The sequence below is a fragment of the Sus scrofa genome, chromosome 14, assembly GCF_054392235.1.
Source record: "Sus scrofa isolate SSC_HxYL_T2T_F1_AM1 chromosome 14, Sscrofa_HxYL_maternal_Yorkshire_Landrace_v2.0, whole genome shotgun sequence".
Lineage (NCBI taxonomy): Eukaryota > Metazoa > Chordata > Mammalia > Artiodactyla > Suidae > Sus > Sus scrofa.
The window spans coordinates 68,093,955-68,116,819 of record NC_139396.1 but is presented as its reverse complement, the minus strand read 5'-3'; the positions used below and the strand labels follow the sequence as shown (position 1 = coordinate 68,116,819).

The 22,865-nt window shown below is 48.3% G+C and overlaps 1 protein-coding gene and 1 long non-coding RNA gene across 12 annotated transcripts in view; one reads left to right on the top strand and one right to left on the bottom strand.

Moving 5' to 3' along the window:
- The first annotated feature begins 3,088 nt into the window (after positions 1-3,088).
- Positions 3,089-22,865, top strand: part of ASCC2 (activating signal cointegrator 1 complex subunit 2) — a 45,170-nt gene continuing 25,393 nt past the window's right edge. For 2 of the 11 annotated variants that reach the window (XR_014825846.1, XM_021072415.2), the window contains exons 1-7: positions 3,089-3,171; positions 5,220-5,398; positions 8,490-8,587; positions 16,204-16,362; positions 16,731-16,901; positions 17,872-18,001; positions 22,511-22,578. Coding sequence is in view for 10 of the 11 variants with exons in the window: in XM_021072415.2 (XP_020928074.1) it covers positions 8,507-8,587; positions 16,204-16,362; positions 16,731-16,901; positions 17,872-18,001; positions 22,511-22,578 (609 nt within the window). In the remaining variant the exon portion in view is untranslated. Of the gene's footprint in view, positions 4,392-4,533; positions 5,757-6,835; positions 8,588-15,466; positions 16,363-16,730; positions 16,902-17,871; positions 18,002-22,510; positions 22,579-22,865 lie in introns of all 11 variants that reach the window. The other 9 variants (XM_084993564.1, XM_084993565.1, XM_084993566.1 and 6 more) reach the window with 9 other exon arrangements.
- On the bottom strand, positions 9,747-16,908 carry LOC146396639 (uncharacterized). The gene is made up of 2 exons (XR_014825882.1): positions 16,773-16,908; positions 9,747-11,512 (listed from the first exon to the last, which is right to left on the bottom strand). It is a non-coding gene; the product is annotated as an uncharacterized LOC146396639 (long non-coding RNA).

Here is a 22,865-nt window from a genome sequence, read left to right as displayed (position 1 = left end):
CAGATTGATTCGACCCCTAGCCTGGGAACCTCCATATGCCAAGGGTGAGGCCCTAAAAAAAAAAAAAAAAAAATCCGTAGACAGGAGGTTTGTGGCTGCCTATAGATGAAGGAAAAGAGCTAGTTCCTATCTCCTTAAATCAGAGCTGGCCTTGTAACTTGCTTTGATCACTAGAACACGGAGGAACTGATGCTGTATGTGTTCCAGAGACAAAACCTCGAAATAGCTGGTAGCTCCCACCTTTCCCAGCCACAGTGTAAAGAAGCTTGGGCTAAGACTGAAGTTTCTTATCCTTGGCGCTATTGACATTTGGGGCCAGATCATTCTCTGTGGCCGTGGGCTGTCTAGGGTGTTTGGCAGCATCTACCTATTAGATGCTCAGTTGTGACAGCCAAAAACATCTCCAGACATTCCTTACTTACTGCCAGCAATCTCATCAGAAAGAGAGCTTTCTTTCCTCTTGAGTGTAATAAAGATCCCAAAATTGTGTAATTTGGATCATGTAACTGTTCTTTTCTTTTTTCTTTTTTTTTTTTTTTTTTAGGGCCACACCTGTGGCATATGGAGGTTCTCAGGCAAGGGGGTCTAATCGGAGCTACAGTTGCCAGCCTAGGCCACAGCAACACCAGATCTGAGCCACGTCTGCAACCTACACCACAGCTCACGGCAACGCCAGATCTTTAACCCACTGCGCCACAATGGGAATTCCTCATATATCTATTCTTGAGCCAGTCACTGTGGCTGAGGGTTTGGAATATGCTGGTTGCTAGATTTGTCTTAGATTGATGTGGTAGCCACTTTTCAAGAGGGCCCCCAACAATCTTGCCTTCTGTTATTCTTGCTCTTAGTCCCCTCTCAGGTTGAACCAAGCCAATGAAATGTGGCTGAAGTCATGGTGTGACTTCCAAGGCTAGATCATGGAGGAATAGTGCTTTTGCTTTGATGTCTTGGACTGCTCCCTCTGAAGGAAGCCAGGGGCCATGTCGTGGGGATACTCAAGCAGCCCTGTGGAGAGGAACTGTGGCTTCTCACCAATAGTCAGTACCAACTTGTCACATGTGCGGATTCACCTGGAAGTGGATTCTTCAGTTTTGATCAAGTCTTCAGAGGAATGCAGCCCCAAATGACATCTGATTGCATCTTCATGGGAGACCCCAAGTCAGATCCACTCAGGCAAGCCTCTTCGGAATCCTTAACCCACAGAAACCATGTGAGATCATAAAAAATTATTGTCCTAAGCCACTGAGTTTTGGGGTGATTTGTTGCATAGCAATAGGTAATTAATACAGTTGTACACCCCTCAGCTCTGGATAAAGAGTCAGTACTACTCTGAGTCAAGAAGGGTGTTCTCTGAAGGACAGCCAAGATGCTGTTAGTGGGAAAACAGAGGAAATAAACACTGTGCAGGCCACACAACAGCTAACCCCAACAATGGGTACTCTGCAAACTCACACTTGCTGGAGGATTGAAGCACAAAGACAATACTAATTCATTTTGGGTGACTCAGAGCATCTTAGCCAGGTGGGACTTGGTCCCAGATATTCCTATGCTGATTTCCTAGCTCCAACTACTGACTATTTTTCTCTTAATTATCTCTAGACTTGACTGGTTTGGAGCACAGCAGATGCTGGCCTATCTTGCCAACCCGAATAGTTGCTTTTTAAGTTTGTTGTTTTTCTCTTAATCTAGAAAATACAGGCCCCCATATTCCTCTGTATTTGTGTGTAATTAATACATTAAAGCTTCTCCTGTTAAAGTGCTTTTTAATTTAATTTCACTTGGATGTATGATAGCTCAGACAAGGATGCCTCCTTTGGAAGCTCACATTCTTCATTTTCTCTTCAGGCAAAGGAGAGAAAACAAAGATGAAATAAATATAAGGCTTAAGGGGGGTGGGGGGATGCACTGAGGGTTTGGGATGGAAATGCTATAAAATTTGGTTGTGATGATCGTTGCACAACTATGAATATAATAAAGTTTACTCAGTAATAATAACAAAAAGGGTTAACACTCCAACCTATAGTCTCCTTCCTTCCTCTCTCCTTTCCTCCTTTTCTCTCCACTAAAATTTCTTGAGCACCTACTGTGTGCTTGGCATTGTCTGTATCATCTCATGAAGCTTCCTAATGACAAAAAAAGTTGGTTATCAATGACTCCTTTTGACAGATGAGGAAAATGAGACATATTTGGAGAAGTTGGGTGTCTTATTGGATGTTTTTGTCTTTTTTTTTTTTTAGGGCTGCATCCAAGGCATATGTAAATTCCCAGGGGTCAAATTGGAGCTACAGCTGCCAGCCTAAGCCACAGGCACAGCAACATGGGATTCGAGCCACCTCTGTGACCCACACCACAGCTCATGGCAACACCAGATCCTTAACCCACTGAGCAAGGCCAGGGATCAAACCCAAATCCTCATGGATCCTAGTTGGGTTTGTTACTGCTGAGCCACAACAGAACTCCCTGTTTTTGTCTTTTTACAGTCATGTTATTTAGCTCTAAAACATCAGCGATATTAATAACCATCTGGAATGATGAAACCAATCCATACATTTTTTTTGCCAGAAGTCTATTTTAAGTTTTCTCTGCCAAAGGCTGTCTACACATGATTTTCTTCCAACGAACCACTAAGATACAAATTATCTCCTGTATGCCCAATGGGTATGATGCCAGAGGGGGGAAAAACAGAGTTACTGGCACTTTTTTCCCTGTCCCTTCAGTATCACTGGATGATCGGTTTGCCTGAAAAATGATGCCAATAAAGGGAAGCTTGCAGCATTTATCCACAGAATTCTTTCTGGACTTGAGACGATGGCCGAGAAGGTTAAGGAATGAGGTTGAAGCCTAAGAGCACGGTACCATACTTAGTTTTTTCAAGAAGTGTAACCACACCCGCTTTCTGCTCACCTTCCATCCTCGCTGCTAAAGCAAGGAGAGAGGTAGGAGGGCGTGGTTACAGCCAGGCCTGTCCCTAGTGGAGGCGGAGACTTGGGGCTGGGGCGTGGCCCCAGGTCCGGCTTCCCTGCGGCAATTGGCTCCGGGGGCGGGGCCGGGCCCAGGCTTCCTGTCTGCGCCTGCGGAATCGCCGTTTGACCCCGGAAGCGCCGGCGCTCTGGGAGCTGTCACCGTGGACCGCCGCGGCGGCTGCATAGAGCTGGCAGTGGAGCCGCCGAGGTGAGTGCGTGGCTGGGCCCTGCCGGATGTGGGGCATCGTGCCTGGGAGGGGCGGCAGCCGTGCCTCACGCGGCCTCGGGCCCCTCCACCTCCACGGCAGGTCTAGGGCTTCCGCTGCCCCCGGGGCCGTGAATCGCCCCATCCCCCTCCACTCTGCCCAGCCAAGCCGCTGAGCCTAGAGTCTCGGGTTCGAGGATCGGCCCCAGAATGACCTTGGAGGAGCCGCGATCCTCCCACCCACCCCTCCAGCGTCAGTCTCCTCAGCATTCATTCATTCTTTCAACAAATATTTGTCTAGCGCTTCCTACGTGCCGGGCACAGATCTAAGCACTGGAGGGTACAAACAAGACAAGTCTCCCGCCCTCTTGGAGCCTACAGTCTAGTGGGTGGAGACAGTCAACCACAAATAAAAGCACTAGGATATGACAGTAACTAGGGGAGTGTATACTTTAGCTAGGGCAGTACGGTAAGGTCTTGGAGTGATACTGAATTGAGACCGGGAGGGTGAAGACAGTCAGAAACAGGTAGCAGTAGTCTTGGGGGTGCTCCCAGGCCTAATTGTAATTGGTACTTGCTCCAAGCTTCCCTTCTAAAGAAAGTTCTTTCCTAATTTTGGGCTTCTGCTGCCCTGCTTGGCGCTGAGGATGCTTTGGGGACCACAGTTATCATAATGATCACTGTCTTTATCCTTTTGGTACTCAGAGTCCAGTCTTCACCCAGTTCATTTCCACACACACTTTAGATGAAAATCTTCCTTGACATCCTCTCTCCTTCAAGTCATTTCTCTCTGTCAAATGCTGTCACAACGCCATTGCCCTTACCTGCATCAAATACTCATGGTACTGAGTTTTACTCATTTGCATGACTATTTAGTTTATATCTGTGTTAACCATCAGGACTGTAAACTCTACAAAGCGCAGGATCAAGTCTCTTCCTTGTCCACCTTAGTATTCTCCAGGCTTCACTGCAGGCACATAGTAGATACTCAGAAACTCTTTTGAATGGATGAGTAAGATAATTAACACAGTTTTTTTCACTCCCCGGTGGTTTGTAGAAGGCCTCTCCTGCCACCAGGATATTATCTTCTCTTTCTCATTGTGTCTTTTCTCTACTTGAGTGACTCTTCACTGCCTTCAAATGAAAGGCCAAAATCTTTAGCATAACATTCAAGGCCCTTTTTAATTTTTTTATTTTTTGCTCTTTAGAGCTGCACCTGTGGTGTATGGAAGTTCCCAGGCCAGGGGTTGAATCGGAGTTACAGCTGCCAGCCTATGCCACAGCCACAGGAACGCAGGATCCAGGCCGTGTCTGTGACCTATACACAGCTCTCGGCAGCACTGGATCTTTAACCCACTGAGCAAGGCCAGGGACCGAACATGCATCCTCATGGATACTAGTCAGATTTGTTTCTGCTGCACCACAACAGGAACTCCCTCAAGACCCTTTTTTAAATGGCTCCATATGTCCTATCCACCCTCTTCTCTCCACTTATGTCACCACCACCACCTCCCTTGACCATATGTTTTCAGCCATACCAAATGTCTCCCTCTTTCCTTCAAAACCACAGGCTCTGAGCCTTTGCTTATGCTTGCTCTTTGCTTGGAATGCCCTTCCTGCCCATCTTTCCCTCCTATCCTTCAACACCTAGGGCACCTTCTCAGTGACATCCTCCCTTTCTCTGCTGTGCTCATTTTGGAAATTTCCAATTACAGCTCATTTACATGCCCAGAACCCAGATTGCATTCCGTCATTATTTGCTGAGTAATAGATGAAGCCCAAAGTGCTCTGCCTATGGTTGGGACTTGAGTAGTAACAACAAATAAGCTTTACTGCGTGCTTATTATGTGTCAAATGCTGTGTTGAACATACTGGTTACTTCTCACATTAACCCTGAGAGATAAGATTATGTACTGTTATCATCCTACCTGTACGGATGAGGAAATCAAGGCTTAGAGAAGTTAAGGAACTGTCTCTAGATCTCAGCATGGATGGGTAGGGTGGAGCCAGGATTTGAACCCAGGCTGTAAAACTATAAACTTCTCTTTCAGCCCACACACCAGCCTGAGTCTGAACTGCTCTTACAGGCACTGGCTGTAGAACTGAATTTCTTCTGAAAGCAGGTGCTATCTGGGGCCTAGAATTATAGGGGTGGCGAGCTGCCTCCTCCTATGACTCTTTCCCCACCTTGGGTCCCCACACTGGACTCTCCTACTACCATCTTTGGAAGGTAAGCATGGAAAGGATTGGGCCTGTGAGTCATTTAAACTTTTGCATTCGTGGCTGTGGTGTAGGCTGGTGGCTACAGCTCCGATTAGACCCCTAGCCTGGGAATCTCCATATGCTGCAGGAGCGGCCCTAGAAAAAGGCAAAAAGACAAAAAAAAAAAAAAAAAAACTTTTGCATTGGTGAACTGACCACTGATGTTTCCAGCCACCCTCTCAGCATTACTGGGCGTTAAGAAAGATGTATTTTTATTTTTTTTATTTTATTTTATTTATTTATTTATTTGTCTTTTTGCCATTTCTTAGGCCGCGCCCGCAGCATATGGAGGTTCCCAGGCTAGGGGTCTAATCTGAGCTGTAGCTGCCAGCCTACGCCAGAGCCACAGCGATGTGGGATCTGAGCCGCGTCTGCAACCTACACCACAGCTCACGGCAACACCGGATCCTTAACCCACTGAGCAAGGTCAGGGATCCAACCCGCAACCTCATGGTTCCTAGTCGGATTCGTTAACCACTGAGCCACAATGGGAACTCCAAGAAAGATGTATTTTTAGCATGTTCAGTGCAAGAGACCCAGGTGACAAGGCACAAGAGCTGGGCGTCAGTTTGAACTTGGCCACTCATGTCTGTGCCTTGAGCAAATCAGGGCCCCTCTTTGGATGTCTGAGCATAATGATCCTTGTCATCCTTAATTGGGTTGTTGTGAGAGACTAGTAAGATAGTAACTTGATTAGAAATAATGTATATGTAACAGATAGCATTATGTACATTTTGCAAAGATGAAAGATAAAAACTCACCCAAGCCCCTTTCATTACTTTACCTTGTGATTTTTTTTTTCAGACCACCTCTGTGCAGGGACCACATGTCTGATCCACTGAGGTCCTAGAGTTAGAACAGGCTTGGAGGACTAGACAGACTGGTCCTCTCTCTTTACATCCCACGTGAAGATGGATAGCTTCACAGTCTTTAAAGCCACCCTTGAATCAAGGTCCCTGTGTACCAAACTGCTTCCCATCTCTTGACCTTTGCTCCTATTTTCTCTACCTGGGACATCCTTCTTCCCTGGCCAGTCTCCACTCTCAAGACTCAACTCAAGCTCTCCTGATCCTTTAGGCTCTCTGCTAGAAATGCTTTTCTGACAGCCACAGCTCCCACAAACTCAACTGCACTAGACTTAGTACAGCAAATGGTTAAAGAGCCGGCCTGCTATTAAAAAATAATAATAGGGAGTTCCCGTCATGGCTCAGTGGCTAACAAATCTGACTAGCATCCATGAGGATGCAGGTTCGATCCCTGGCCTTACTCAGTGGGTTAAAAATCTGGTGTTCGGAGTTCCCGTCGTGGCGCAGCAGAAACCGCCTAGGAACCATGAGGTTGCAGATTCAATCCCTGGCCTCGCTCAGTGGGTTAAGGATCCCGCGTTGCTGTGGCTGTGGTGTAGGCCGGCGGCTACAGCTCCGATTCAACCCCTAGCCTGGGACCATCCATATGCCTCAGGTGCGGCCCTAAAAAGCAAAATAATAATAATAATAATAATAAAAGGGAGTTCCCTGGTGGTCTAGTGGTTAGGATTTGATGCTTTCACTTCTGTGGCCCAGGTTCAATCCCTGGTCTGGGAACTGAGATCCCACATCAAGCCACTGCATGCTGCAGCCCCCCAAAAAACTAAATAAAAAAGAATAAAATAAAAAAAAAAGAGCCAGCCTGCTTCAACAGCTACTAACTGAGACCTAGGGCAAGTTTCTTATCTTCTCTGAGCCTCTGTTTCCTCATTGATAAAATGAAGGTTATAATACCAACTTTAGAGTTGTTATGAATAGTAATACATGTAAAGCAAATTAAAGTATATTAAGTGAGTTAATGCTAAGAAAAGCACTTAGAAGAGCACCAGCACGTGCTAAGTATGTTTCTGCTGCCACTATTTTCATTATTGGATCAGAAGCTCCCCCAGGGTGGAGACCCTGCTTTATCAGTCTGTCTTCATAACACCAGAGCCTGGCCTGATAACTGAGATATGGGACCCCAGTAGCTTGTGGCTCCTCTCTGAGGCCTCAGGAGGTGATGGTTTCCTCATCCCAGCCTCGATATGTCTTCATATTGTCGTTGACACCGCTGGCCTTTTGTGGCATGTCTTTTAAGGGGCCTAAGTCACTTCTGCTCCATGATTCAGCCTGTATGCGTGTCCCTCTTGTGAGTCAGGCCAAGTTGTACTGAGAAAAGAGCACTGGATGGGAAGACAGGAGACATGGGGTCTGCTGTTCACGGACTCTGAGGTGTTTTCACTTACTAGAAAGGAGCCCGCTCCGACAGTTTTCTATAAATTCTGTGGACCTTCCTGGTCTGTTTTTCCATATCCTTCTCTGAAGCCTAGAAAAGTTGTAGACTCTTAACCTCCTCTGTAAGTGAGGAAAGGCCCATGGTTCTAACTCCCAAAAGATTGAAAATCCAGTTAGAGTTGGAAGAAAAGTGTCCTCATGTTCAATTGTTCATCAGATATTTGATGAAGCCACCTCTGTACGAGGGCTATGCTAGTCACAGGAAAGGTAGCAAGAGAAGGAAAGCCCTAGCACAGAGCTCACAGGCCAAGGAGAGCACAGAACTGGGCCGTAATAATCTAGATTCTTTTGTCTTTTGGCTGCCTCACGGCACATGGAGTTCCTGAGCCAGGGATCAGATCTGAGCCACAGTTGCAACCTAAGCCTAAGCACCTGCAGAATCCTTAACCCACTGTGCTGGACTGGGGATTGAACCTGTGTTCCAGGGCTCCAGAGATGCTGCCAATCCCGCTGCGCCACAGTGGAAACTCCATAATCTAGATCCTATTAACTAGTACTTCTCACATTGCATGAGAATATATCAGGGGTCACCTGGGAAACTGTTTTCTTCCTCAACTAAGAACTACCAGTGTAGGCAAAAAAGTCACTTTGATCTAGATGAGTAGGTGCAGGAACCAGGCCTTTCAAGGCCCCCATCAGGAGCCTCCTGAGACCAGAGGTTGAAGTTTCTCTTGTGGCTCTGGGATCAGTCCCTGAGCTGGCCCCTGCCCCCAGGAGCCTCTGTGTCTGCTCTCTTCTTCCCATCCCTATTCCTTTCAGGAGGGTCACACAGCACAATGCCAGCTCTGCCCCTGGACCAACTCCAGATCACCCACAAGGACCTGAAGACGGGAAAGCTGAGGACTTCACCTGCGCTGGTGAGCCGGTGCCTTGAGGCCATTCAGCCTGATGCTATCATTCTTGCAATTTCAGAAGCAAAAAGTAAATTCCTTCTGTATCTGTTCTAAGAATGACCCGAGGGCCACAGTCTGTAATTCAGTAGCTGGGACACTATTGGGTTCTTCCAGGCCCAGTGTCAAAGTTTCCTTTCCCAGCAGCAGCTTGAATTTGAGCACTATTTTCCATGTCACCACCCCACACCTTCCCCGCAAAGCATTTCATTTTGAATCAAAGTCTGATGGCAGTTTCGAGTCAGCCGGAGTGGGCCTCACAGTGGAACTGGCTCAAAGCAGGGTCTGGGGGTTGAACCCTGTGGGGGGAGTTCAGGTTTTGGGTGGACCTTTTTCAGAGCTATCTCAGTTACTATCCCTTTGGGGGGTTGACCACTGATTTCAGAGGTCAGGTTGTCTTTTCTCTCAACGGGCTAAGGAGCGCCACATACAGACTCAGCAGGGCTCGTGAGACTGAAAATCAAGGAGGCTTTGAGCGTGCTGATTATCAGCTGCGGGAAGAGATTAGGGCTGGAGAGAGGTGCCTGGCTGCTGAAGGAGACAGATGAGGGCACCTGAGTCCCAATACCTCTTTGCTGTTTTCCCAAGAATATGAGCTTACTCAAACAAGGCGGGGGGGGAGTATTTTCTGGGAGCCTGAGTAAAGTCATGGGAAACAAGAGTTTGGTGTTTCATTTCCTGCTTTCTGGATGGCTTCCTATTACTTCCTAACTACTCTCTAATAATAGTACTTAATATTTATAGAGCACTCGCTCTGAGCCAGACCTTTCCAAATGTTTCACTGGGATTATTTCATTTAAGCCACACCACAGCCCTATGAGTAGGCATTTTGGTTGTTCCCATTTTACAGATGAGGAAACTAAGAGTTCAGGGTTACAGAACTGGAAAGTGAGGGGAGCCAGGAATGGAACCGGCTAGACTGTCCCTAGAGCCCATACCTTTAACCAAAGGCATTCCGGCTTGGTGGCTCAGTGCATTAAGGATCTGGCATTGTCTCTGCAGTGGCTTAGGTCACAGGGTTCAACCCCTGGCCCGGGAACTTCCTTATGCCATGGGTGTAGCCCAAACCAAACAAATAAACTACCTCTTGTTTCCTTTTCACAACTTTTTAAAGAATTGAGGTATGTTTAGGTGTATAACATAGTGATTCACAATTTTAATTATTTATTTATTTTTTGGCCACATAAGTGGAAGTTCCCAGGCCAAAGATCAAACCTGCACCACAGCAGTGACCCAAGCCACAGCAGTGACAACGATGGACCCTTAACCCACTGAGCCATCAGAGAACTCCCTGTTTATTTAGTTGACTAAAATTCAAATAGCCGCATGTGGTGAGAGCCTGCTGTGTCAGCCAGCCCAGGCCAGTTGTAGAGCAGTTCCATCACTGTAGACATCCTCTTGGAGAGTGCTGGTGGGACTGATTCCTTGGGCCTGATTTCCCACCTCCGTTCTTCCCTGTGAACTGGACACCTGGGCTGCTAGGCTCTGGGCTCTGTGGGAGCAGGGACCTGGTTCCTTCCCTTCATTCTGGTTTTCCAGTGCCAGGCGTGTGGTAGGCTCTCAGGAGACACTCAGTAGATGAGTCAAGGACCCTAGTGACAGGCACTGAAGCTCCAAAGAGAAAAGATGTGGTTCCTGTCCTTGGGGGGGGGGGGGTCCATAGACTGAGAGCAAGCAGACTGGTAGAGTCTCTGCAGTGTGATCAGGACTTGATAGAAGGAAACCTGGGCTGCTGAGCCAGACCAAAGTGGTGTGTGGATGCAGTGAGGTCTGCGGAGTGGTGGGAGAGCACACACCACCAGGGGAGCCTCCCTGTAGGAGGCGGATCCTGACCTGGGTATTGAAAGGTGAATAAGCACCAGCTGGGCAGAGCAATGGGAGGAGGGTGGACCCAGCGGGTGGACCCATCAGGAGGACCTGAGTGCATTGTCCTCGAGTCCTGAGAGCCTGACTCCTACAACCAGCTGCCAGTCACCTGGGATGGAAGCAGTATCACAGAATCAGGGAACTCAGCTTTGCGTTTAATCTTGCTTTGAGCAGGTTACTTAACCTCTCTAAGCTTGTGGATCTAAAAGGTAACAAGAAACCAGCTCTGTGGGGTGGTTATGAGGATTCAATGGGATGTCTTAAAATTAGCTCTGTGCCTAGAACATAGCAAGCACTCAATAAACATAGTGATGACAGCAGTGACAGTGACAGCAGCATTATGAATGGGGTGTACAGTGGGAAGAGGGTTGGGCTGAGGCAGACAGCTGCTGATGGAGGAGTAGTCTTGGCCATGCTGCAGGCCCCCCCAGAAGCTCCTGAAAGATAGTCCTGAGATATGCACCCACCCTGTATTTGTCTCTGCAGTCCCAGCTTGAGAGATCTCCAGCAAAGGGACATCATGCTGCCTCTGCCGAGTGACAGCTGAAGCTAATGTCTATTGAGTAGCTACTGTGCAGATGCACATACTTGCTATTAAAGATCCCAAAGAAATCAAGTCTTGGGCCAAAATGGGTGGATGAGCTCTTGAGAAAGGCAAGATGCATGTACGTGGAGCATTTGGAGAACAGTACAAAATAGTTTCTTATCAAGATAAACAGAGCAGAAGTTCGATGGGCAGAGAATGTTCGGAAGGCTTCATGGAGCAAGTTGGACCTAAGCCAGGCTTCAAGGGTGGAAGATACAGCTGGAGCCTGCTGCTTCTTGCCCTGGAATCTTCCATGGCCCCCACTCTTGAGCGTGGTACTCAAGGTCCTTCAAAGACCTTGGCAGGACCTGGTCCTTCATTACCTCCATTCATTCCTTTGTTCAACCAGCAAATGTATACGGAGAGTCTGCTTGATGCAAGGCACTGATCTAGGGACTGGGAATGCTGTGGAGGGCAAGGCTCAGACTCCTTCCAGGCACCTACAGGGGAGTGGGGAGACAGAAGACAGGACCTCCCTTGTTATATAACTTTATTGGGATATCATTGTAGGACAATAAGCTGCACATATTAAACTATACAGTTTGATTGGTTTTGACATCTATATACACCCATGAAACTGTCACCATAATCAAGATAATAAACATTTCTACCATTCTCAAAAATGTCCTTGTGCCCCTCTGTAATCTATCCCTTCCTCTCTCCCAGTCCACAGCAACCCCGGTTCTGAAAGTACTTCTGGGGAGTTCCCTTGTGGCTCAGTGGTTTAAGAATCTGGCATTGTCATGGCAGCAGTTGGGGTTGCCACTGTGGCGTGGGTTCAGTCCCTGGCCAGAAAACTTATACATGCTGTGGGCATGGCCAAAAAAAACGAAAGCATTTCTGATATTTTATCTTTATTTTTGGCCGTGGCATGCAGTGGCTTGATGTGGAATCTCAGTTTCCAGACCAGGGATCAAACCTGGGCCACAGCAGTGAAAGCACTGAGTCCTAACCACTAGACCACCAGGGAACTCCCCTGAAAGCACTTCTGAGACAGTTCAACCAGTGCTACAGTTGCGGAGGCCTAGAGTACGGGAGCTGGGGGAACCCAGGTGAACCCCTAACCTAGTCAGGGTGGGAGTCGGGAAACTTCCTGGAGGAGGTGAGTTCAGAACTGGGGTCAGAGAGCTGGCAGTGAGACTAGGGTGGCATGTGATACTGTAGGTCATTCATTAGGCCTGCAGTGTCAGCTTTGGTTCAAGTCCTGCCTCAGTTGCCTCCTAGCCCTGTGACCTTGGCAAAGTTCCTGAATCTGACTGTGTCTTGGTTTCCTCCTATGTAAAATGGAGGAACTCTCTCCCTTTGAAATAGTTTTTGTAGATAAAAAAGAAATGGGGAGTTCCCGTCGTGGCGCAGTGGTTAACGAATCCGACTAGGAACCATGAGGTTGCGGGTTCGGTCCCTGCCCTTGCTCAGTGGGTTAACGATCCGGCGTTGCCGTGAGCTGTGGTGTAGGTTGCAGACGCGGCTCGGATCCCGCGTTGCTGTGACTCTGGCGTAGGCCGGTAGCTATGGCTCCGATTCGACCCCTGGCCTGGGAAACCTCCACATGCCGCAGGGGCGGCCCAAGAAATAGCAAAAAGACAAAAAAAAAAAAAAAAAGAAATGGGCCATGGGACATGCCTACTAGGCAGCCAGCACAGGGCAGGTGAATGCTGGCTTTTATTATCATCTTTCCAGCGTCTGTCTCCAAATCCATCTCCCACTACCCACTGCAATCTGTGCCCCCCCCCTTTTTTGGTGATGACTGTTCCCAGGCAAGGAATTGAACCCAAGCCATGGCAATGACAACGCCAGATCCTTAACCCACTAGGCCAACAGAGAACTCTGCATGCCCTTTTTTTGAGTGGCCCATTTTTAATGCCTCCATAAGAATACTGTGTCCTCCATCTAAAAAACTCATTTTCCAGGGCCCTAACCAGATGCTGCCTTGCTGCTGCCAGGCTGTCTGCCTTGGGAAGCAGCCCTTCATCCTCTAGGCACAGTTAATCACCTGTTGCACTCCCACAGTTCTCTGCCAGGTCTGAGCTTGCCTCAGTTGTGCTCATTTGATGGCTTAGATGTGCATCTTACCCTCTGGAGAGGGAACTCTGGGGGCACACAATGCCTTTCCTCATGTGGCCCCCCAACCCACACAGCAGGGCCCAGTAAGTGTTTGTGGGATTGGAGGAGGTAGGCTCTCAGGGCTGTGTCTGTGTGTCTGTTGGGCAATGGGGGTTGGTGAGTAAGCTTGGTCTGAGAAGTGACCTAAGAGTTGAGATGTCAACGGATAGAGGAAGGAGGGGAACTTGGAAACCACGGAGATGACTAGAGGCCCTAGAGGGTAGTTTTGAACCTGTTTCAGTCAGCAGGATTCCTTTTTCCAAAGATTTGGACCTGAAACCCCACTGTATAAATTCTGATTTAGGAGTTCCCTGGAGGCCTAGCAGTTAAGGATCTGGCGTCACTGCTGTGGCATGGATTCAGTCTTTGGTCCAGAAACATCTGAATGCTATGGGCATGGCCTAAATAAATAAACAAATAAATAGTGACTCTTTTTTTTTTTTTTTTTGGGGGGGGGTCTTTTTAGGGCTACACCTGAGGCATATGGAGGTTCCCAGACTAGGGGTCTAATCAGAGATATAGCCACTGGTCTATGCCACAGCCACAGCAATGCCAGATCCGAGCTGCATCTGCGACCTACACCACAGCTCACAGCAACACCGGATCCTTAACCCATGGAGCAAGGCCAGGTATCAAACCTGCATCCTCATGAATGCTAGTCAGATTCGTTTCCACTGAGCCATGACAGGAACTCCTAAATTCTGACTTTTATTTATTTATTTGTTTTTTTGTCTTTTTGCCATTTCTTGGGCCGCTCCCACGGCATATGGAGGTTCCCAGGCTAGGGGTCTAATCGGAGCTGTAGCTGCCAGCCTACGCCAGAGCCACAGCAACGTGGGATCCGAGCCACATCTGCAACCTACACCACAGCCCACGGCAACGCCGAATCGTTAACCCACTGAGCAAGGGCAGGGATCGAACCCACAACCCCATGGTTCCTAGTCGGATTCATTAACCACTGCGCCACGACGGGAACTCCCTAAATTCTGACTTTTAATGGGAGGGGCCCCGAAGACCCACCCAGTAGGTGGCCCCCAAGGAATCTGGTGAGACTCAGGAACCGCACAGTTTATGAACTTGCATTTAGCAGTCGGGAGGCAGTGATGGTTCTTGAGGAGACAGACCAGTCAGGTGTGGTTTCCCTGTGCCCCCTGGACTGACAGTCGTGGAGGTGGGTGGATTGTGGTTAATAACAGCTGAGATGCAGCCTGGCCTTCCTCCTGTTCCCACCTCCCCTGGAAAAAGCAGCCCTTATGTAGTCATAAGAGAAAACTGAGCTCATCGTCTCTTCTCTATGGTGAACAAAGTCAGATTTGTTCATGGCAAGGTAAGGGTCGGAAGAGAGAACTTAGTGAAGCTGAGCCAAGACCTGCAGTTTATTAGCATCTTAAAAAAATTACCGAAGTTTTTTTATGATTATCAAAAGGAGACAGCACAATGATATGCACAGTATGATAGTGTGTATCAGAACGATAAAAGTGGGCCCCAATGAATGCCCCATATGGGTACATTTTAATGTGAGTGTTTTTTCTAAAGATGGTGGGAGGTTACCTCTGGGTCGACACAAGGGCTGGGAGTGTGGTCCCAGGTGACTCACCTTTCTGCACTGTTGCTTTTTTCTTTGTTTTTTTATGGCCATACCCACAGCATGTGGAAGTTCCCAGGCCAGGGATTGAATCTGAGCCACAGTTGCAGTAATGCCAGATCCTTTAATCCACTGCACTGAGCCAGGGATCAAACCCACACTTCTGCAGTACCTGAGCTGCTGCAGTTGGATTCTTTTTTTTTTTTGGTCTTTTTTTGGCGGTACCTCAGACATAGGAAATTCCCAGGCTAGGGGTTGGATCAGAGCTGTAGCTGCCAGCCACAGCAACACAGTATCCAACCCACGTTCTGCAACCTGCCCCAAAGTTCATGGCAACGCTGGATCTTTTAACCCCCTGAGCAAGGCCGGAGATTGAACCCATGTCCTCATGGATATTAGTTGGGTTCCTTTCCACTGAGCCACAACGGGAACTCCCGCTTGTGAGTTTTTGGAAAAGATACTCATGCCTCACTTGTATAATTTTTTTTTTAATTTAAAAAAAAAAACAGGAGTTCCCGTCATGGCTCAGTGGTTAATGAATCCAACTAGGAACCATGAGGTTTCGGGTTCAATCCCTGGCCTCACTCAGTGGGTTAAGGATCCGGCGTTGCCATGAGTTGTGGTGTAGGTCACAGATGCGGCTTGGATCCCGTGTTGCTGTGGCTCTGGCGTAGGCCGGTGGCTACAGCTCCAATTAGACCCCTAGCCTGGGAACCAATATATGTCTCGAGTGCGGCCCTAGAAAAGGCAAAAAGACCAAAAAAAACCACAAACAAAAAAACAATACATGTTCTCTTTTTTTAATCAGAAAATATTTCAAGGAGTTCCTGCTGTGGCACAACAGGATGGGCAGCGTCTTGGGAACATTGGGAGGCCTGTTCAATCCCCACCCTGTCACAGTGGGTTAAGGATCCAACATTGCCACAGCTGTGGCTTGGATCACAACTCCAGCTCTGATCTAATTCCTGACCTGGGAACTCTATGTGCCACGGGACAGCCAAAAAGGGAAAAAATAAAATAAAATAAAATATATTCAGGTCATAATCCCTTCCACTGGAGATAGCCACTATTAGCTTTGGGGTGTTGTCCCCCACCCCCTCCACATGCACTTTTTAAAAAACCTTTACCAGTGTGTGAATGCGTTAAATATGTGTACTTTAAAAAAAAGAATCCCCAACTGGTTATATTAAATAGAGAATCTTGTGTCCTGCTCTTTCTTTGCCTAACCTTTCCCTGTCATTAAATATTCTCCAAAAACATGATATTTCATGCCCTCCTAGTGTTCCCTAGATGCAACCAAGCCCCCTCTGTCAGAGACACTTGGTTCTTTATGCTTGAGGGTCACTGGTTGGAACAGCCCAGTGTTGTCATTGCTGTGGGTTGGCAAATGGGCCTTCGCTGACTAACCTCTGCCACGTTAACACGTGGTTTTTGGATTCGTAGCACCCCGAGCAGAAGGCAGACCGGTATTTTGTGTTATACAAACCGCCCCCTAAAGACAACATTCCTGCCCTAGTGGAGGAGTACCTGGAACGCGCCACCTTCGTAGCCAATGACCTCGACTGGCTCCTGGCCTTGCCTCACGATAAATTCTGGTGCCAGGTAACATTCTATCAAAATTAACGCTAAAACAAAGCACATGACATGCTGTTGGTTGGTTGCTGTTGTTGTTTTTCTTCCCTCAGGAGATGCTTTTTTTCTCTACTTCTTACACTGGATTCTTAACAGCAAACTGTGGTTTGGATTGCTCTGTCTTGTATCACAATCATAATGATGTTTACACAACGCCTTTCAGCATGTCATTTTTAGAAACTTGTGTTTAGCCCTGGGCTTCTTCGTACCTCCCTGGTCCCCTGGGGTTGGACTGTTTGCCACAGGCCAGGGCAGTGGGCCTTGAGCCCCGCATAGTCGACCCACAAGCCTGTGGGCCTCAGTGACCAATCCTTGCTCTCTGCTGTCACCTGGCCTAGGTTATCTTCGATGAGACTCTGCAGAAGTGTCTGGACTCCTACCTGCGCTATGTCCCCCGAAAGTTTGACGAGTGGGTGGCTCCGGCCCCCGAGGTGGTTGACATGCAGAAGCGCCTCCACCGAAGTGTTTTTCTCACCTTCCTCCGCATGTCCACTCACAAGGAATCCAAAGTAAGCCCCTGATCCTGTGACAGGCCGCCACCTGACACCTCTGTGCCAGGCTTTCACCCCTGGGAAGGAAAGCTTTGGAAGTATAGAGTTTCCTCTTTGTCTCTCCTCCGCCTTTATTCCCACTGTTGGGGAAGAAATCTGTGCCACCTCTCTTATCCTCTAACTTGCCGGGTCACCTGCATTACACCCAGTGTTTTCATCAATGGGAGCTGAGGGCTCTGTGCCAGCTGACGTGTGACTGGGCCTTGTCTTGTGCGTCAGAGGGTGAAAGCATTGATTCTGATTTTTTTTTTAAAGGAACTTGTATTTCCTTTTTTAAACCGTCTACTTCTCATGCCCTTCACCCCACCCCACCCCACCCCCCGATTTAAGAAATAATGCTGCCTCTAAACAATTTAAATGTGACAGAAATATTTTGTAGATAATGAAAGTTGCCCACAGAATTCCCTCCCCTCCAAATAACTGCTGTTAGGTGTATGTTCCCTCAGGGAACTCTTTTCCTTTCTGTGTGTGGGGGGGGTGTATTTATTTTAAAAATAATTTCTTGCTTTTTTTTCCTTTTTTTTTTTTACTATATTAGTATGGAAATTTTCAGATATACACAAAAGTATAATGAAACTCATGTACCCATTACCTGGTTTCAACAGTTACCAACATTTTGCCAATCTTACTTTCTTTCTCTCCAAGTTTTCTTTTTTTTCTTGGAGTAGCAGTCTCAGACATCATGGTAATTTACCTGTAAATATTTTAGAATGACTCTCCAGCTGATGGTTTTATAGAGTGTGCTTTTACTTCTTTTTACATTCAGATGAAGAGGGACTCTTGCTTCAGGTCAGTTTGTGAGGCTCAGACATGTCCACGGTATGGACAGAGCTTCTTCTCTTGACCAGGCCCCTGTTTTCTTGTGAGCTTGCATGTGTCTTTGCACATGTTTTCAAAAGTCTCTCATCCTTTCTGCACTGTTCCTTAGGATCACTTCATTTCCCCCTCTGCTTTTGGAGAAATCCTCTACAATAACTTCCTGTTTGACATCCCAAAGATCCTGGACCTCTGTGTGCTCTTTGGAAAAGGCAACTCCCCGCTGCTGCAGAAGATGATAGGTGTGTGGGGCCCCGGGACCTGGGGGGAGGCAGAGACTTAATGGATATTTGTGTCAACTTGGAGAGAAGTGACTAAGTGGCAGAGGGAAAGAGAGACAAACATGGACATCACAAGGCTCCTCCAGGATCATGGAGTCCTAGCATTAGGCTGCGTGCCCAACAGTCAAAGGGGATAAGAACAGCAACGACAGCTGACCTTTGTCTGAGCACCCACCGGCGACTCTGCCAAGCGCTCCTCATATGTCATCTCAGTTGACCCTCATAGCTGCCACCCCATGGTGTAAGTGGTGTCATCATCCCCATTTACAGTTAAGGAAACTGAGGTTAAATGTGAGGGACTTGCCTGAGAGGCCATGACTAATGAGTGGCCAAGCTGGGATTTATGTCACTTAGGCCTGGCTCTCAAGCACTTGCCTTTTGCGCCTCCCCATCTCGGGGAAGATGGGGCTGCCTCAGAAACAGAACGATTTGCATTACTGCTGAGGACAGATGAGGGCAGAGTTCAGAGAGGATTCTTGGGTTGTGAAGGGAATGGACATCAGCAGTTGGATCCTGTCAGGAGGCCGTGGGCTGGAAGGTCCTCTCTCAGAGGTGGACACTTTGTTGGGATGCCACAGAGGGAACAGTGGCTCTGTCTTTGAGCAGCAGCTCGTGACATTGGCCCAGCACGGAGAGGCGCTCACCCTGGACTCCCCTGTCTGCCCTCCTCACCCTGAAACTGCAGGACAGACGGTCTTCCAAACACCCAGTTAGAGAGCTTCGTTATCCCTTGAAATGGTTTCCTTCCTCCCCCCACCCCCCAATAATAAAGGAAATATGTTAATTTAGAAATTTTTGACACTTCCCTCGTGGCCTAGTGGTTAAGGATCTGGCATTGTCACTGTTACGTCTCTGGTCGCAGCTGTGGCATGGGTTCAGTCCCTGACCCTGGAACTTTGCATGCCGTGGGTGTGGCCAAAAAAAAATTTTAAATACACAGAGAAAAAAACTGGAAGGGAATAATCACCAAATGATTGTCTCTGGGTGCAGAAATTTGGTAACTGCTTTCCTGCTTTATACTTTACATTCTTCCAAAATTTTCTTTTCTTTTCTTTTCTTTTCCTGAAACCACTATACCACCAAGGGAATTCCTCTCTGTGTATTTTTTAAAAATACATGTTAGAGTACAATGTGTATGAAATTTCACATCCAGCTTTTTCATTGGAACAACCTCTGGTGTTTCATTCAGATCTAATTATTGCCTGATCATCAGTTAATTTCTTTTCTTTTCCCCAGGAAAGACTCTTAATAATTATACTGTAGACTGAGAGGATGGGGTGAGTGAGCAAAATCACAGCCGGTTAGGCAGAGAAACAGTTACTGGGCCAGTTTGGTGAGAGCTGTGCTGGAGACAGGGGAAGAAGTTGGGGCCAGATCGGGGAGGGCTCCACACCAGACTTTAGCACTTGGGGAGCACTGCTGCTTGGTGGCTAAGAGAGCCAGCTCTGGAGTTGAAGTGCCCGTTCACACCCCAGCTCTATTTCTGGGTGTGTCACTTTGATCATGTTAATTAGCCACTCTAAGCCTGAGCTTTCTCCTCTGAAGAGGGGAAGACTAATGACACACCCACCTTGAAGGCTGGTTGTGGGGATTAAATATGAGGTAGTGCTCCCCACAGCACCTGGCACGTTATGGGCACTCGGTAAGTGTGAGCTGTGGTGGTGCCGAGGCCATGGAGCCTCTAGGAGTTTGGAGCAGGGCAGGGAGCCATCTGGTAGCAAGGCTAATCTGGCAGCATGCACGTGGGGAGGGTGGTGACAGGAGGCCATGGAGGAGGCCGGGGCTTCAGTGTGGGTTTGAAAGTGAAAGCCTGGTTGGGCTGCTGAGGCTGAAAAGGACACTGGGGAGGAGCATAAAGCAGAGCTTAGGGGGGTCAGCTGGAGGTAGAAGTCTTAACGACTTTGGAAAAAACTGATGTCGGAAAACAGGAGGTGGGGAGCGGGTTGTGAGTGGAGGCAGGGTCAGTGTTAGATCTGTGAGCCATGAGGACCTGGGAGAGATGCTGTCTGGCCACTTCCAGATAGGCTGGGGTGGAGTGAGGAAGCTCTGCTTATGCCAGGATTCCTCATCTTTTGGGTTAGGCTCCCAAAAGCACTGGTTCCTTTGAGCATCAGATGAAAGCTTATCTCCAGGAAACATGGTCCCTCGATTTTGAGGTATTTTAGAATGTTTTCATCCCCAGATTGAGAACTCTAAATTAGCTTATTAGGGAGATCCTTTTCTTTGGCTCACAGAAAAGAGGGCAGGATCAGACATCAGGAGCCCCATCGTTGTGTGTATGTGTGTGTGTGTGTGTGTCTGTCTGTCTGTCTGTCTGCAGATCCCTTCTCCACACCCTCCGACACACACACACACACACACACACTCACACATTAGCAGCAGCTCTTTTGAACCCTTGAGCAGAAGACACAAGACACAGCAAGGGGCAGCCTCCACTTTCTCCACCACAGAAGCTCTTGAGCAAAGCAGATCAGCTGGAAGAAGGTGGACAAAGGAGAGAAGAGGGGAGCAAGGGAACTAGCTGACCGTCCTTTGGTCAGAAGCCCAGTCCTTGCCATGTCCCCGCCTCCCACTTTTTTTTAAACCTCAAGGCTGGTGTTGTGAATCAGCCAAGTGGCATTGTGAAAGCAGAGCCTCTCAGTTAGACTCTTGGAGCCTTGGCCCCGTGCAGGATAGCCCTGATCTTTTTGGCAGTACCTTCCATCCACCCTGGGTTTCTGAGAAGGGACTCTTCGAGGGCTGTCCCTTACATTTTAATTATTTCTTTAAGAGATCAAAAGTCAGATCTGCACTGTCATCCGAATCAGATAAAGAAGTAGAAAGAGACTCCAAAGCCCCCAAGGGTAGATTGCGAAATGTGATCTATTTTGATCCTAATCAGTCACCCCTGTGACTGAGGCTTAGGCATGGGAAGGACTGTGAGAGGTGCTTTCCCCAATGCTTGGTGGTCCAGGTGTGGTGAGGCCCACTGTGTGGGCTGGGCATTATGAGGGGGGAGGCCTGCTCCAGATGCTGGTGTCAGGGGGCTCTGCCCGGAGAAATTGACGCCTGCCTTATGGTGGACCTAGTTCTGGGAGGTCACTGCAGGCAGAGGGAGGGGACAGAGCTCGTTCTGTGAGGTTGAGGATGGTGTGAGGGAGGAATGCAATTCGGAGAATGGGAGGAGGATGGCCCGAGATGCCTGCAGAGGCCATATCTCACAGGGCCTTTTGCACCATGGTCAGGAGTTTGAAATTGACCTTGAGGATAGCAATAGGAACAGTTTTATGAGGAAGAGCAGAGGCTGATGGGAAGACAGCTCCGTCACTCCCTGCCAGTCAGGATCAGGAAGTAGGTGCAGATGGTCAGGACATACCTTCACAGGTTGAGAGATCAGCACCCATCTGGAGGCTGGAAGCACTGAGCAAGCTCATGCAGGGAAAACTCAGCTTTCTGGAATCAAGGAACGAAGTGGCCTCCAGGAAAGTGTTTACAGAAAGTCCAGCCACCTAGTCACTGGCTTACTCACCCAGCCCCATTTGGCTTTTGATCTTGTTCATCTTCAAATCCTCCAGGTTGGGGTGAGGGCTGCAGGGTTATCAGGAAGGCAACCAAGGACAGACCCACCCAAAGTCAGAGGACACCTAAAATTCAGAACATCCTGACAGACAGACAGTCTTAGATGCTGGGATGCTAGTGATACGAGGAGCCCAGGTGTTGGCATTTTGCTTCACCATGCCCCTCAGCTAGCCATGACCTTCCCTCCCTCCCCGCCTTCCATCCCCATTTAGGCAACTAGAACATCCACCGTCTATTCCAGTTACCATATGCTCTAACCTCCGCACTCAGAGCAGCAGCACTTGGAAGATAGTAAACACTTGGAGAGGGGCTTCCTTTTATAGGAATGACTGCACATGTGTGAGAAATATCCCTCCAGGTCCCTTTCAGGCTTCTCACCTTGGAGTAGGGATTAGAGTGGCTGGCAGATTCAAAGGCAGAGGGTAAGAGAATTTCTAGAGATAGGCCACCCTAGAATCTCTTCACATTATTGAAGGCCTGGCCTGGCAAGTATCCTGGATGGTCGCACCCAGGTTTCTTGAGCAAAGAAATCACATCTCCTAATTTTCCTGGATGACTGACTGCCATTTACAAAGCTAGTGCCGTCATACCAGGCACAGTGCCCAGGTGTGATCATTCCCTGGGGATGACAGGGTAAGCTGGTTTGACCAGGGTGGGTCTTTTACATAATTCACTGGGCAGAGGTGCTCAAAAGGTTAAATTGTACTGAGCAAGGTCCCTCCCCTACCCTGGGGAAGTTTCTAGGCTGGGCCAAAGCTCTGTGCCAGCAGGGCCTGGGGCCAGGACTGCTCTGGTGCAGGCAGGCTTAGGAAAGGGGAGAAAGGTCACAGAACACGCTGGCAACCATTTGTAATGTGTCCTCTCCATGCTCACTGTCTTTTCCCAATTCTTACCTTTCTTTTCTCTTTTCAGGAAACATCTTTCTCCAGCAGCCAAGTTACTATAATGACCTGGATGCAACCGTGCCCACCATCCTTCAGGTACCAGTTCTCAGCCCTGCCCGAGGGCGGGCAGGCTGAGGAGGCCCACCCCCCTTCCCCCCACTGGTGATGTTCCTAGACTTTGCTGGAAGAGTCCGGGGGAGATGTTTGCCCCTCATCTCACCCCTCCTCCAGACCCATCTCCAGACCATCTCTGCGTCCTACCCCTCCCCTCACTCCTTCGGATTCGTCCTTTCCCCTCTTGAACCAGACCGAAACCTAAGGGCTGTCCAGCACTCATACACAAAGAGCTTGAGGTGCATTTTCTTTTTTCTTTCTTTCTTTTT